General features: G+C 29.5%; 1 protein-coding gene across 2 annotated transcripts in view; it reads right to left on the bottom strand.

The window, feature by feature from the left end:
• Positions 1-452: 452 nt before the first annotated feature.
• The window catches only part of LOC107454835 (ATP-dependent 6-phosphofructokinase), a 37,256-nt gene continuing 22,572 nt past the window's right edge, over positions 453-15,136 (bottom strand). For both annotated transcript variants that reach the window (XM_071181205.1, XM_016072163.3), the window contains exons 12-19: positions 13,543-13,689; positions 10,184-10,254; positions 9,832-9,919; positions 9,013-9,165; positions 7,561-7,787; positions 5,105-5,216; positions 2,836-3,044; positions 453-725 (exon numbers count right to left, since the gene is read on the bottom strand). In XM_071181205.1, the coding sequence (XP_071037306.1) occupies positions 599-725; positions 2,836-3,044; positions 5,105-5,216; positions 7,561-7,787; positions 9,013-9,165; positions 9,832-9,919; positions 10,184-10,254; positions 13,543-13,689 (1,134 nt within the window). In that variant the 3' untranslated portion in view covers positions 453-598. The remainder of the gene's footprint in view (positions 726-2,835; positions 3,045-5,104; positions 5,217-7,560; positions 7,788-9,012; positions 9,166-9,831; positions 9,920-10,183; positions 10,255-13,542; positions 13,690-15,136) is intronic.

Here is a 15,136-nt window from a genome sequence, read left to right as displayed (position 1 = left end):
TTTAAACATACATTGCCACATGGGATCTTAAGTTCAATTGCTACTGATAAAATTCATTAATTTTGTCTTAAGTTTTTCGTTCGAAATGCAAACAAAAAGGGATTTTGCCTCTTTCTCTAAAAGTTAATTGGTTTCAATAATCAATTCAAAGTCATTTTCCCCATAAAATATGTTCACAAGTTTGAGATGTTTTGTTATATTTTGGGAAATGAGGAAAGTGGATCTCAAAGAAAAGTTCGTTAAATAGAAAATTCACTTCGCTATTTGGAAGTCATTTTACGAAGAAATTTCCAAAAAATGTTCTTGGTTCCTTGAAAAAAAATCGCAAAAAAAAGAAATTCGCAAAATGGAAGTTAGTTCGTTAAATAGAAGTCCGACTGTATACATATATATATATATATAAAAATTTAATAGGATGCTTAAAGGCATATTATGAAACAAATGCATTTCTATTCAGACGTTGATATACACATGGTGTATCATTCAGATATTGAACATGAAAAGTAAACATATGCTGCCATATTAAAATCCCTCTTCATTTTCTCGTTAGAAAAAAAGAATTACTGTTTAGTATTGAAAAGAATTGTATGCATAGTCTTTAATCGTCTTCTTCAGGCACAGTAGGACAGTCTATGCTTTCCATAATGTAAGAAGAATCATGTTTAGCTAAAATTCTTAAAAGTGGGCGAAGTTTCAGCCACCATTGATGTTGCGGTATCCTATGCCTAAAAAAAATTAAGTTTATAAATTTATAGATTCATAAGACATTGCATACATAGATGGAATCAATCTTAAAAGAAGTTTCACATTAAACGGGTTGTTACCCAACATTGTTTTAGACAAAACAAAAGAAAGCTTTTAAATTCTCACTTATTTTCAATATAGAACTTAATAGCAAAGCATTTATTTGTGGGACAGAGATATTTTTTTTTCACTCTTTACGCTCTTACATTGAAGATTTGAATAATTAAATAATTATCTCTAAAACTTTTAAAATCACCAATATTATAGAATTATTCTTTGGGCTCATTAATGCAAAGTTTCACTGTAATTTATATAAAAGCTGATGTTAACACATGACGCCCGGTGGCTGAAGGGTAGAGTTCCGCACTCCCATGCCACAAGTCTTGGGCTCGATCCTCAGGCTGGGCAAGGTTGACTCAGCCTTTCATCCCTTCAGTGGGTCGATAAATGAGTACCAAGCATGCTTGGGAACTAAACACTGGGGGTTCCGCGTTCGGCTGCCCACCTGACCGGAACATCTCCTCCTGCACCCCTGAGCCCAAGGTCAAGAAAACTGAGATGGGCACAGTAGGCTTTGGCCCTCCATGGGCTGTCACGCCACTGAGTTTAGTTTGATGCTAACACATAAATCTTTTTTACTACAGAAACTCTCACTGTCCAAGCTAAAATGGATTTCATAATGTGTGGTCACTATAATGTGTGTGTGCAAAATATCTTAAATATTTATTCATAACAAGCAAGTACTGGACTAACTTATATACTTAAAAAACCTATATAAAATTAGGAAACTGATAAATTAAAACAAATCATCACAGCCATTTTTTTTTAATTAAATAACTTATGCACAGAGAATTTCATAACATGAAAAGCAGAAGAAAAATCTGGATATGAGAAGAACTTAGAAATAATCTATGGAAACTAACGTTACACACACCCAAAAACAGAGAGAGAGAGAAAATTAAATTTCCAAACAAGGAAAGCATGTTTAAAATATTCATTGTACAATTAGAAAAATTTTATATCTTCAAAAGGCATCTATTTTAATCTAATGAATCAAATGTCATGCAGATTTCCATGTAATAAAGTATTAGATTATTTTGATTACCAATAATGCGAAGTATTTAATATTTTCCCAACTTTTTGATCTAAGGTTTTGACAACACTGCAGTCACTTAGAATAAGTATCCCTCTCCCTTTATTCAAAATGATTAAACATATTTCAAGTACAATATGTGTTAGTGGTAATATCAAAAGAAATAATGGTTTAAATAATTTCTTTCTAACTTTTAGTGAATTTTCTATTTTGTTTAGAAAGTGCAAATACGTATTAAACTAGTTTATGAAGTTAGTTAATAAAAACAAGTTTAAAATCAACCAATTGGTAACCAAGCTAGAGGATGTCCAAAACTTTCATAACTGGTCTCCATTAACATGAATTTTAAAACAATATGAGCATTGAACTGGACGCCCAGTGGCTGAGTGGTAGCGCTTCGTGCTTCCGTGCCACAGGTCCTGGGTTCAATCCTCGGGTCAGGCAAGGCTGACTCAGCTTTTCATCTCTTCAGTGGGTCGATAAATGAGTACCAAGCTGCTTGGGAACTAAACACTGGGGGTTCCGCGTTCGGCTGACCACCAGACCGGAACATCTGCTCTTGCACCTCAGAGCCCAAGGTCAAGAAAACTGAGATGGGCACAGTAGGTCTTGGCCTTCTATGGGCTGTCGTGCCACTGAGTTTTGTTTAGTTTAGAGTATTGAACTGGCAAGTTTTAGAGACAAGGAGAGTTACATGGAGAAATATTATGTTCTAGAGAAGACCAAAGCCCGTTATGGGCTGTTGTGATGGTGACGATGTTTATGATGAGATTATCTTGAAAAGGGATGAATGAAATTAAATTTCAGTTGCTACATGGGAATAAAGAGTTTAGTTCAAAAGGACATTAAAAATTGTATCTATAGAAAAGAAAATACACACTTTATAATTTGATGATTACAATAAAAAGGTTGCGAATGTAGGGTTTCCTACTAAAAAAGCACAAACTGGTTCATTTTTCACTTAAAAACAATTTTCCAAAAAAAGAAGTTGAACTTACTTGAAATCAGTTGCAGATTTTAGAGACTGCACAGGAGAAAAGAGATATTGTCTTCTAACAAGTCCCATGAGAACTGCTGTTTCAGGATCAGAGCATGAAATTGAACCATCTGGTTGTTTAAACTTTCTCAGTTGAGTTAAAAGCCAATCAGTAGCTTTTGCTGCCATTTTAGTACCGAAATTCCTATCAAAAGGAGATGGACTGCCACCCTAAATTTAAGATGAAAAAAACAATTTTTTTAAAATGACAGTAAGAATATATTTCCATCAAAATATTTTGATTTAGAATTTAGATTTAAAGTAAAAAATACTAATTTATTAAAGCAAATATATGCACAATACAAAAGTTAACTTATAGAATGAAAGCTGTTTTGCAACCTCTCCAAGTGAAAATTTACTAAAATAAAAGATAATTTATGTAATTAAAAAGAAATTATAAAAATTGGCTTTTGTGCCTGAATTAAAGTCGAAATGTACTGTGGGACCACCTCCCAAGCTGTGCATACATTTTATTAAAAGAGAAAAGAAAAACATTTAATGGAGATTAAATATAAATACAATAAAAATTTTTTTTGATGTTGTTCTATCGATGCACCTCTTAACTTCAAGTACAATCTTTAAAGATGCACACAAATAAAAAATGGTGAATGAGTTTGTTTCCAACACACAGAAATAGCTATTTTATAGTAATTGAATGGTTTGGTGACAGAAAACTCATTAAATCAATCCTAATCTAATGATGTGCCCTACCTCTTTTCTCATGCTTCATGCAGAGCTAAACGAAAAATGTAAAAAATGTTCCCTAATATCACAGAAAAATATATATTTGTCATGCTTAAATATATGCATAATGTATTTCTTACCATTTAAAAACTAAATTATTATTTTTTTAAATTCGTTTTCAATAAATAAATAAAAAACATTAATATAATCTATAATCTTTTTATACCACAACCTTAAATTGAGTGCAGAATAAAATCAATATTTAGAGATTCCCTCTACATTGGCATAGAATTCAAAAACCCTTACATGGTTGCTAAATGTTTTGATTTTATTGAAATTTCTTAATATATTTCACATTTTCTTTTACACCAAGACATTTGAATGCACAAGACTAATTAAAAGAGCCTTGGAAAGTAAATAAAACAATTAATAGCCAATACATGAATTTTTAATTTTCTTGGCGAAAACTATTCTAATGTATACATTATTACACTTGTATTTTTGATTTCTTGGTGAACGGAGGTGTCCTGTCCTTCCTCCGGCAGCCACAGTCTTTAGGTTATTTTCAAAATGTAATATATTTAATAATTCTTTGTACATAAAAATAAAGATTAGATTCCTCTTTACTTTATAGCTACATGATTTCAAAAATAAAATGTTTATTATTTATCAATTTGATTCTTCAACTTATGTAAATCATCTTCAGGATAAATATTATACTGCCTCCCAATTTCTTGAACAAATATTAATCATCAACATCTTCAACAAATCAAAATATTCACCACAACATTGCATATTTCTCTGATACCAATGGGCTTCACCCTGCACACCAACCTTTAAAACTTGCAATGCATTGATAACTTCATACATAAAAATTTGGACATAATCAACCAATCAAATGTTTCCAATCTGTATTTAAAGCTTATGTAGCCATCTTTGAATTCAATCAGTGTGAATTTGATTGGACATCATTTATTGTGCTAAATATCCTTTAAGCTAGATTTAATTAGATTTATAATTTTCAATAACACTTATTTTAGATGTTTCTTACATTTTTTTCCCAAAGCTCTTTTTTTATATGCTGTGCTGCAATCAAAATATTTTTGCAACAAAAGTTACAAAAGGTAATAGAGAAATTAAAGTTACAAATCTAAAAGATAAGAACAAATATAGAATAGGCATAGAAATATAGCTTTTGCCCTCTAGACAATCAGCTTTAATTTAATAACTACAGAAAATAATCTATTTTGAATGTACAATTTTTTAAAATTTAATTATGCTTTACTTTATACTTCAAAGGTTAAACAAAAAACAGATACATTAAATCATTTTCTTTAAACTGCTTTTAGTGTATAATGAAAACAAATCATTATACACTAAACTACTTACTTTTCAAATTATTAAAAATTAACCTGCAGAACTTTTTACGATTTTGAAAATATTATATTAAAGAAAATGCATATTATTTATGTAGATTCAAATATAATAATTAAAACAATAATGCTGATAAGATCGAAGCAAAAGTCACGCTTTTTCAAAAACATTACCTGTTGCATGTGACCAAGAACATTCATTCTAGTTGAAAATATTTTTTTCCCCTCTTCTGAATATAAACGATAAATGAAGTCAGTTGAATAATTTTCATTGGCTTTTTCATTTCTAAAATCAAATATTTATCACATTATACATAATTGTTTCATCAACAAAAAATAAAAAAAATTCATTTTATTTTTTTGCTAATTAACTGTTAAGAGTCATGGTCTCATTTAAAAAATAAAATAAATAACTTTTAACAATAGCCAGATAATATTAAATTTAGAATAACCATTATATATTATACATATACCATAGATTCCAGATTATTTGAAGCAATTGGAACTGTATTTACTTTGAATAATTAAAATATTCAGATTATTGAGGTTAAACTGATTTTTTAATCATTTATTAATAAACTCTGAATCAAAATTTAAAAAAATTACTACATATACAAAAATTACTACAAAATTTACTACATATTATTTAATTTTAATATAACTATTTGAGGTCGAGTATCTAAGTAGAAGCCTTTTCAGTCTTGTGCCATAGGTTCAGGGTTCTATCCTTAGACCAAGCAAGGTTAATTAAGCCTTTCATCCCTTCAATGGGTCGATTAAAAGAGCACCAAACAAAGCACCAAAAAGAGCCCCCAAAAAAGGTCATGCTTGGTTTTAAACACAAGGGGTTTACGTTTGGCTGGCCACCCGACAGAAACATCTCATCCTGCACCCCAGAGCCAAAGGCCAAGAAAACTGTGTTGGGTACGGCAGGTCTTGGCCTTCCACAGGCTCTCGTGCCACATAGTTTAGTTTTGTATGACTATTTATTAAATGTATTTCTGTCAAATATGAATTAAGATAGTAACTTTAAAATTTCCCAGCATTATTAGTCTAGATATCACTTCTCTTTAGCTTTATTTTTAAATAAACCTTTTGTATAAAGCACTGCCTAATTTGGAATCGCTAGCTGATTTTGTTAGCTTAAAATTCTTTTTTTAAGTTTTGTATAGCTCTTTTATCATTCCCTTTGCAATACAGTATTGTATCCTCCATGCACAGACAACAGAACTTGTTCCCTTTCAGAAAAAGTATAAAGTATATGGTATAAAAGTATAAGGTTACTAAATTAAGCTACACTAGTATTAATTAAAATAAGAATGAAACAACAAAAATTACACTATTCAGACTTTTTTAGAAAAATTAAGGCAACTAACTTCTAATGCGAGCAACAAAATAATTATTCGCTACTCACATGAAATGATAAATTCTACATAGTGATGTAGCACAAAAGAATGTTTACGATTTTCAAAGATCTTACTTGCAGTTGAACTTAAATATCATGTTATTGAAAATGTGATGAGAAAAAAATGATGTATATGAGTAAAAAGAATTGGAACAGAGTTTTATTAACAGAAACATCTGGATAATTGAAATATTACTGCATAAATATAAAATCTAAATATAAGAAAGGAGAAAAAATATGAAATTTAAATTTATGAATGCACTTTAGGTATTGAACATTATTTTCCTGATTACAACTAACTTTAAGTGTAAAAATTCCAAATCCTTTAAAAAAAAAAGAAGGTTTTCTTTGTTTTGTAAATAAAAGTCATATTTTAATTCTATCAAAAAGTAATAATAAAATCAGGGTTGCCACAGAAAAAAATGAACAAAATAGTTGCTTTTAGTAGCCTAAATCATGAAAATAGTAGCTAAAAACTAGGAAAATATTTGCCTAAATAAGAACAGAAATTCATCAAAAATATGACTAAAATTTTGTTAATGACATAATTGTCATATACCATGATCCATTCAGTCAAGTTGGTGGCAAATATGATAATTTTTATATAAACGTTAATGTTTTATGGATTTTTTTTTAAAATTCATGCGGAATTTCGTAGCAATAATCATTGAAAAGGAGATCGAGAAATGAAATAGAGTTACAATGGAATCTGAGCAGATTGAACGAATTTAAAAATGAACACTCAAATTTGAAATTCAAAACTTTTTATTTAAAAAAAAAAAGTTCAGTGTGTTCCAAAACTATTTTGTGGGGTGCAGATTTTTAACACAATTTATGCTTTTTTTAAAAAAAAAAAACATTGTTGGAGTACAGAAAAGTCTTCCAATAGTCTCTTTTTTCTGAAAATAGTTGCTTTTTTAACCTTTTCAGGCAAAAAAAAGTTGCCATAGTCGCCTTATGCCAAAAATAGTTGCATTTTAGTTGCCTGTGGCAACCCTGTAAAATATAAAAAGAACTTTTGACCTATCCAGGCCATATAAAATAAATTAATCTAGGAAAAAATTTATAATTTAATTCCAGGCAGTGATATAATTTTTCCCCTCTTAGCGCTTAATTACCATTAGAAACTGATATAAAAGATTGTTTTTTAGCATTTTACTATGGTATTGATATGTTTTCTTTTCATACAAAAGCTCTTTACAAAATAGCAATAGTTAAATTATACCTCAAAACCAAACCTCTTTGCACTCCTTCAGCCATTTTAGACTGCATGTGATGAACATCTCCCATTAAATCTCTGGATGAAAAAGGTTCCTCAAATATATAAGCAGCATCAGCACCACCAGCTAAACCTGCCAGTGTAGCCAAATAGCCACAGAAACCTCCCATCGTTTCAACAACAAATACTCTGCGCTTCGTGCCCTGGGCTGATTGACGTATTCGATCGCAAATCTAAAAATAATTAAATTGTGGGAAACATATATTTATTAATTGAACATTTTAATAATATAAACTCTGAATCTTTTACGTAGTAAGATTAATTACAATAATTATACATAAATTAAAGTACTCTAGATCAGGATTTAAAGTTTCTACTAGTCAGCTCAACATTGGCAATCCAATATTAGGCGCTTGTGAGTAAATAACGGTGTGTAACACAGTTTGACTATTGAATAATAGCGTTTGACTTGTGAATAAAAGCCTTTGATACGTGAATAATAAAGTGGGACTAGTGAAAAAGTTTGAGAGTTACCAAGCTTGACACTAGGTTTGCAAAGAATAGATGATATCTCTGATATTTTACTAATTTGAATGACTTATAATAGGCCGGGATAGCCTGGTCGGTAAGGCGGTGGGCCCATGTCCGAGAGTTCGTGGGTTCCAACCCCGCCGGTCGAAGACGTGTAGTAGTGACGTGAAGATAGTGTAGTAAAGTGACTGATGCACGTTAAATCTGTCGGGTCGCAAAAGTCCTCCATGTTCCTATAACAAATCAATACCTCTGGAAGTACTGGATTGGAGATCGATCGTTCTCTGATTCAGGTCAAAATTACGATCTGTGGATGAATGAATGGGTCTGCCCTATAAAAGGGTGTGACGTATGGTGTGGCAGAAGTCGAATTCTTGGCCATAGATGGCGTCACTGGAAAGCAAGAACAATCGCACCCCTTCTGCCTAAAACAGGCATACGTCAACAACAATGACTTATAATGATACATAATGATATTCAAACCATTAAATGATATATGATAATGATATTCAAACCATTAAAAAAAATTAATATTTTTTGGGAAAATAGTAGCGAGCAAGAATTTTAGAATGGGTAGAACCTTTAGAATTGAAATTTCATGCCCTGCTCTTGATTATTAATTCGGAACTTTATTTAAAAATACCAAGTCAATACTTTTAATTAGAAACAGTATAGCAATATGTGAATTACTTTCAACTAATAATAGATTCATATAAAATAATATTTGAATTCAAATACTCATTCTTTAAGATTAAATATTAATTCATATAAATTTTATAACAACTTTCAAATAATGAGATTCATGTAAAATAATGCTTGAATATAAATATTAAAATTTTTGTAACAATTTAATTAGCAATTAAAACAATAGTATATTCCCACAAAAACTTGTATAATATTAATGATTAAAAATCATTACGCAGATACCTCAGTGATTTCATTTATAGCTGTGTCAGCTCCCAGAGAGAAATCGGTGCCAGGAACATTGTTGCTGATGGTAGCTGGCACAACACACATAGGAATTTGTAATTCTTTATACTTCTTTCGTTCTTCTGCCATTTGAAGAACAGAATGAAAAGCCTAAAAGCATACAGAATTATAAAAGAGGCAAAGGTAATTGAGTCTTTATTGAGACATCCAAGTCCACATACACAAATAGAACAAAAGTTTATTTATAATTTACGGAAAATAGATGAGATATTACAGTACAATTAAAAGATTTTCACTTACTGATCAATAAATAATAGCTACACTAACAGTTACATTACAAAAAAAAGCTTTAAGTAAAACATGTTGGCAAACAATTACAAAGTTTAGTTAAAATTACTTAAAAGAAAATTAAAGTAATTAAAAGAAAATTAATACTATTTTAAAGTTTATTAATACCCAAATAAATAAATTAAATCTCATTAACATTATTAATCTAATATTAATCAATATGAATTATAAGAATTAAAGTGAAGGAAAAAATATATCCATATTAATTAATATACAGAGTGATGGAAGATGTTTTCAAAACAATTTAAATTCTAAACTGTGGAATATATTATTGTAATTATGATTGATTTTCTTAAAAAAAAGTTTTTATCATGTTTGTAAATTCAAAATATAAAAATTAGAGTAATTTTGAAGTTACACATATTTAAAAAAAATTAAAAATGAATTTTTAAAAATGTCAACTTATTTTTATACTTTAAGCAATATAAGGAATTTAATATATATTTTTAAATAGTCAAATATTTTTACCTCAAATCCACCAATTACTAATAGAGCTTCAATCTTGAATTTTTTGAGCTGCTCAACAATTTGTTCCATATACTGATCCGGCAATGTTCTAGTAAGTAAAAAAAAACTATGAAGCAATTATTATATTCTAAATAAAGTAGTACTTCATACTGATTCTTTTATATGCAATTAAGCTAATAATGTTCATTTTACATAACCTTTTTGATGCAGATGCAAACTCATTATTTACATGTTAGATAAAGAATACAAATCCATATGTATAAAAAATAGGTCTAAAAATTCTAAAAAAAGATTTTATTACAATTTATTGATCAAATTGATTGATTATCAGAATTGAATAAACCATAAAAACCTTTTAGTTCCTAAAAATGCTCCACCTTGTCCTACCCATCCTGTCACATCTGACCACTGCATTTCTTGAAACTATTTCAGTAAACAAATAAAAAAAAATCAATATTTGGCAGACAGATAACAGAGAAAAATGTATTTTTCAAAGCAAGTACATGCATATTCATCATCATTATCTAAAAGTTAGGTTTGTTTTTAATAAATGAAAATAATTCTTATTTTTGAAATGAAATTTTTAAGGACATAACCTCAAACATTAAAATACAATATTTTAAAAATATGTTTTAGTATCCATTACTTTAAATATTACTTAAACTGAAAAAAAAACTTTTTTATTTCACACTCATTTTCGAGAAATTTTTTTCTAATGACTGATTTCTTAGGACCATGAGCTAACTACATATCTCCCATGATATAGACACATGCAAAAAACCTTTCATGGCAATCTCAGATTGACCTCCATTGGTAATTTAAAATTCAAAGTTTAGATAGGTAGGTAGGTACATTATTTATGTCGAACTAGAGCTAAACAATGGGCTATTGGCGACTGTCTGGGAAATATCCCTGATGTTGATCCGAAGACATGCCATAGGTAGGTACATTGTTTATGTCGCACTAGAGCTAAACAATGGGCTATTGGCAACTGTCTCGGAAATATCCCTGATGATGATCCGAAGACATGCCATAGCAATTTTGATCATCTGCAGGGGAGGGGGGGGGGCTCCTCTGCTTTGGTAGCCTGATGACCTGCACTCAAAGTAGAGCACTTTATGGTAGAAAATTTTAACGAGAACCATCCCGAACACCCTCAGTCCTTACGAAACCTGATCAAAGTGGTCGCCCACCAGCTCACTAACCATGATGCTTGACTTCAGTGTTCTACTGGTAACCATGTCTTTACGATCAGTCCACTGNTGTAACTAAATAGTGTTTTCTCAAGGTCATAGGGGCCCCATGATCCTAATGTGCCCAGGGCCTCAAATAGTTTAAAGACGGCCCTGCGCCCACCAGCTCACTAACCATGATGCTTGACTTCGGTGTTCTACTGGTAACCATGTCTTTACGATCAGTCCACTGCCGGACTTCAAAGCTTAGAAGAAGAAAAAAAAGAGTTCATATAAACTAAAAGTAAACCAGGAAGCTTTAGATGAATTTTTTTCTTCAAAGTACAAATAAATTATGGCAGGATTACTTTTCAATTGTGTATTACTGTCATTAATTATTTCCATTTTGACATTTTGAAGAAGAAAAAAAATTAATCATCTGAAGCTTCATGGTTTACACGAATTTACGTTTTTCCCAACACTTTAAATTTTAATTTATAATTAAAATTTTAAATTTAAATTTTAATTGTAGTGCTCAATATAAGGATCCCGGTGGAATGTGAGGTCACTATGTCTTGAGTACAAAAAACTATTGTAAATATTTAACAATCACTAATAAATATTGAACTTATTTTGACAAAATCTTGCTTTACTTTAAAAAGGGTATTGAAACTGGTAATAATTTTAAAGTCAATAAAGCACAAGTATACTATAGAGCATAACACATTAAAAGCACAATTACAATTTTTGTCCCTTCAATATAACAAGTAATGTAATAATAACACAGTTTTTTTTTATTTGAATGTAGATGTTCAAGATTTCAGTGGAGAAATGCTTGAAGGAATTCAATCTTTCCAAAATAATTAGCATAATTTGCTTTTGCTTTTAACAATTTCTTATTTTGGTATTTTTTTCGATCCACTCCCTTCAAAATTTTTAATTTCCAAGCAAAAGCACAGGTTACGACCAACCATTTTTGCTAAATAACGTAATTCCAGAAAACCTTAAGTCAAAGCTAATATAGAATCAAGAAAAATGTGAATGCCAATTGTTTTACCTCCAAAATAACACACCTATTACAACACTTCACATCTTTTTGTAAATAGAGTTTTCAAAGAAGAAAAATATGATTGATAAATTTATTGAACCCTTTGAAAAGAAACTTCTAACAAAGGTAATGAATGCATACCAGGGAGACTTATTTTCACACGGAGATGCAATGGACACATCTATTGCTCAATAATAAAATGTAACATATCAATATCTTTTTAACATAGAAAATGGAACTCTGTGTCTCATGGTCGTTATAATTGAAAAGCTGCACTGAAGAGCATAGACTGTGTAGGTTAAATAGAATTTAACGGATTTCTCCTATAGTAAAGTTTCCTCTTAACTATGGGAAGTTAAAAACTAAAGGCAAAAACCAAGTTATTTTAAGGTAACCTGGATCTTTGACGCCCGGTGGCTGAGCAATAGCGCTTCGCGCTGTTGTGCCACAGGTCCCTGGTTCGATCCTCGGGCCGGGCAAAGTTGACTCAGCCTTTCATCCCTTCAGTGGGTCGATAAATGAGTACCAAGCATGCTTGGGAGCTAAACACTGGGGGTTCCGCGTTCGGCTGACCACCTGACCGGAACATCTGTTCCTGCACCCCAGAGCCCACAGGTCAAGAAAACTGAGATGGGCACAGTAGGCCTTGGTCCTCAAGGGCTGTCGTGCCGTTGAGTTCAGTTTAGTAGCAATACACAAAGATATAGATTTATGGGATGGAAAACACAATGTCTTTAACAGTATTTTCAAAACTTAAAAGCTAATACATAGCTCATTTATTCAAATTAACAATAATTATTGTTTTACAATAAAAAAAGAGGTTACCCAATCTCATTCTCAATATGCCTTCCAAGAAATAGGGTTTCATTTAAATTAAGTTTTTATTATGCCAATTTAAAATGCCACTAATAGTGAATTTCAATTCAATAAAATAGAAAAATTGGCTCTTTTTATTAAATTTATGCAAACATATAAATTTATAATCAAGCATAAATAATATATTATGAGAAATAAAAATATTCTTAAATATTAATCATAGCACTAACAACACAGAAAACAGATAAGACAAATTACTAAAAGTTTTAATCACAATTTTCAAAATTGTGTAGACAGTTTAAAAAAATATATATCTTTCCTCGTGTGGGAAAAATATTTTCTATATATTGCATATACATAGTGAAATTTTACAAATTCTGCATAGCGAGAATTTAATGTTTAAGAATTGCTTGGTAAACAAAAACAAATTATTTAATACATTTTAAAACACTTTACAATTAACCTACATCTACAAAAAATCTCATGGTTATTTAAAATAATTATGGATACATTGAGAATTAAAATATTTTCATACTTTTAGTTCAGATATAAAAAATTTTAAATAAAAAAAATCTAACAAATTTAAAAATTCATATAATATTGTGGAATGCTCTAAGAACCTTAATTAATATTATTATCAATGATCAGAAAGAACAATTTGATTTTGAAACTTACATTTCCGTCTACAAGTCCATCAATACCATCATGTATGCCATAAACAGTGTCTCCTCTGTATAAGCAATTCCTGACAAATGATCTGACAGCTGCATTCATGCCACAACAAGGGGCACCAACGTGCATGACAGCCAAGGTATACCCTTTCTGAAACAGACAAAACAATAAGCTATAAAGAAAATTAATAAATTTATAAAGACACACCAAAGAATAAAATTTTTTAAACATAATAAAAAATAATTATTTTTGATAAAGTAACAATATTAAGGAATTGCATTTTGTGATAAATTTTGTTAAAGCCTTGGGGAATTTTAACAACTCTGACCTTTTCATTTTATTTACTTTTTATAAAACCAACTATTTTTTTCACCAATTTATTTTTAGGTTCTATGGTAATTACGAATTTCATAGTAAACATTTTGCTTTTATTATAAGGCTATTTTAGGTTCATGGAAACCAAAATATTGTTGATATGTACGACATCTAAGTTGGTGTTTTGTTAATTAATTTAATAAACTGTTGTTGATTAATAAATTTTTGCTCTTCGTTGAAATTAACACTTCAATCGCAATTAATATTTTAATTCATAACATGGGATCTAAAAAATCAACTTTTACAATTAACATCCAGGACTTTATTGCACTAACGTTTGTTTTATTAAAGTTTATTAAAACTTTATAAGCATTTTAGTAAGATGAAAAATCACCATGGGAGTTATTGAGAATTAGGTGTTTTAAAGTAGTATGGAAAAATTATTTTGATTTGTTTTTGTACTTTTGAGATACTTTTCTAGCTGTTTAAAGCAAAACTATTTTTTTTAAAAATTAAATTTAACTTAAATTTCTGATTTTCTACATAATAGCTAAAAAAAAATTAGCCTCATTACAAATTTGCAAAAAATGCTAATTTTATAACAAATATGTAGTTAAGCATATATTTTTACAAAATAATCCTTTTGCAGCACAGATATTTTAAAACTTAAGGAATTTTGAGAAAAATACTTGCTTTGCAACATGCTTTTATCATTCATAAAGAAAAAGTTCACAAATTCACAATATATATATATAAGCTTTTTGAAACATCAATTAATTTTAATATCTTTTCTAAAACATTGAAAAAAAATATAAATAAACACTGCAGCAATGAAGAAAAATATTGTGCAGTTTTTTAAAAGATTTCAGTTATCTAGTACAAAAATAAATTATTAGACACAAATTCCATTCAATAATTAAATAAAAGTGGATTTTAAATTATACATACCTTCTATATGTTTTGAAGCACAACGAAAAGAAATCTCATATTAGACAGGAATAAAAAAAAATTAAAATGTGCTTTATTCATAACGCAAATAAGCATTAAAATATAGTAATGCATCAGTTAACAGAACAATAATCTTACTTCCTACTATTTTATTTCCTTACTTTTTAATCCTTACTATTTTATTTCCTCTCCCATTCCTATTAACTTAGGTTATTTTAATGATCATGTTTTTATTAATTTCGGCAATAAAAAAACTGTCACTAATTGTAACAATACACATTTTGAAGAGAAAAAAAAGCTTACTAAACCAGCAATGAAAACATTAAATTTATAA

Source organism: Parasteatoda tepidariorum, chromosome 5 (genome assembly GCF_043381705.1).
Source record: "Parasteatoda tepidariorum isolate YZ-2023 chromosome 5, CAS_Ptep_4.0, whole genome shotgun sequence".
Taxonomy (NCBI): domain Eukaryota; kingdom Metazoa; phylum Arthropoda; class Arachnida; order Araneae; family Theridiidae; genus Parasteatoda; species Parasteatoda tepidariorum.
Note: the sequence above shows the minus strand (reverse complement) of the source record. Positions and strands in the feature narration are given on the sequence as shown.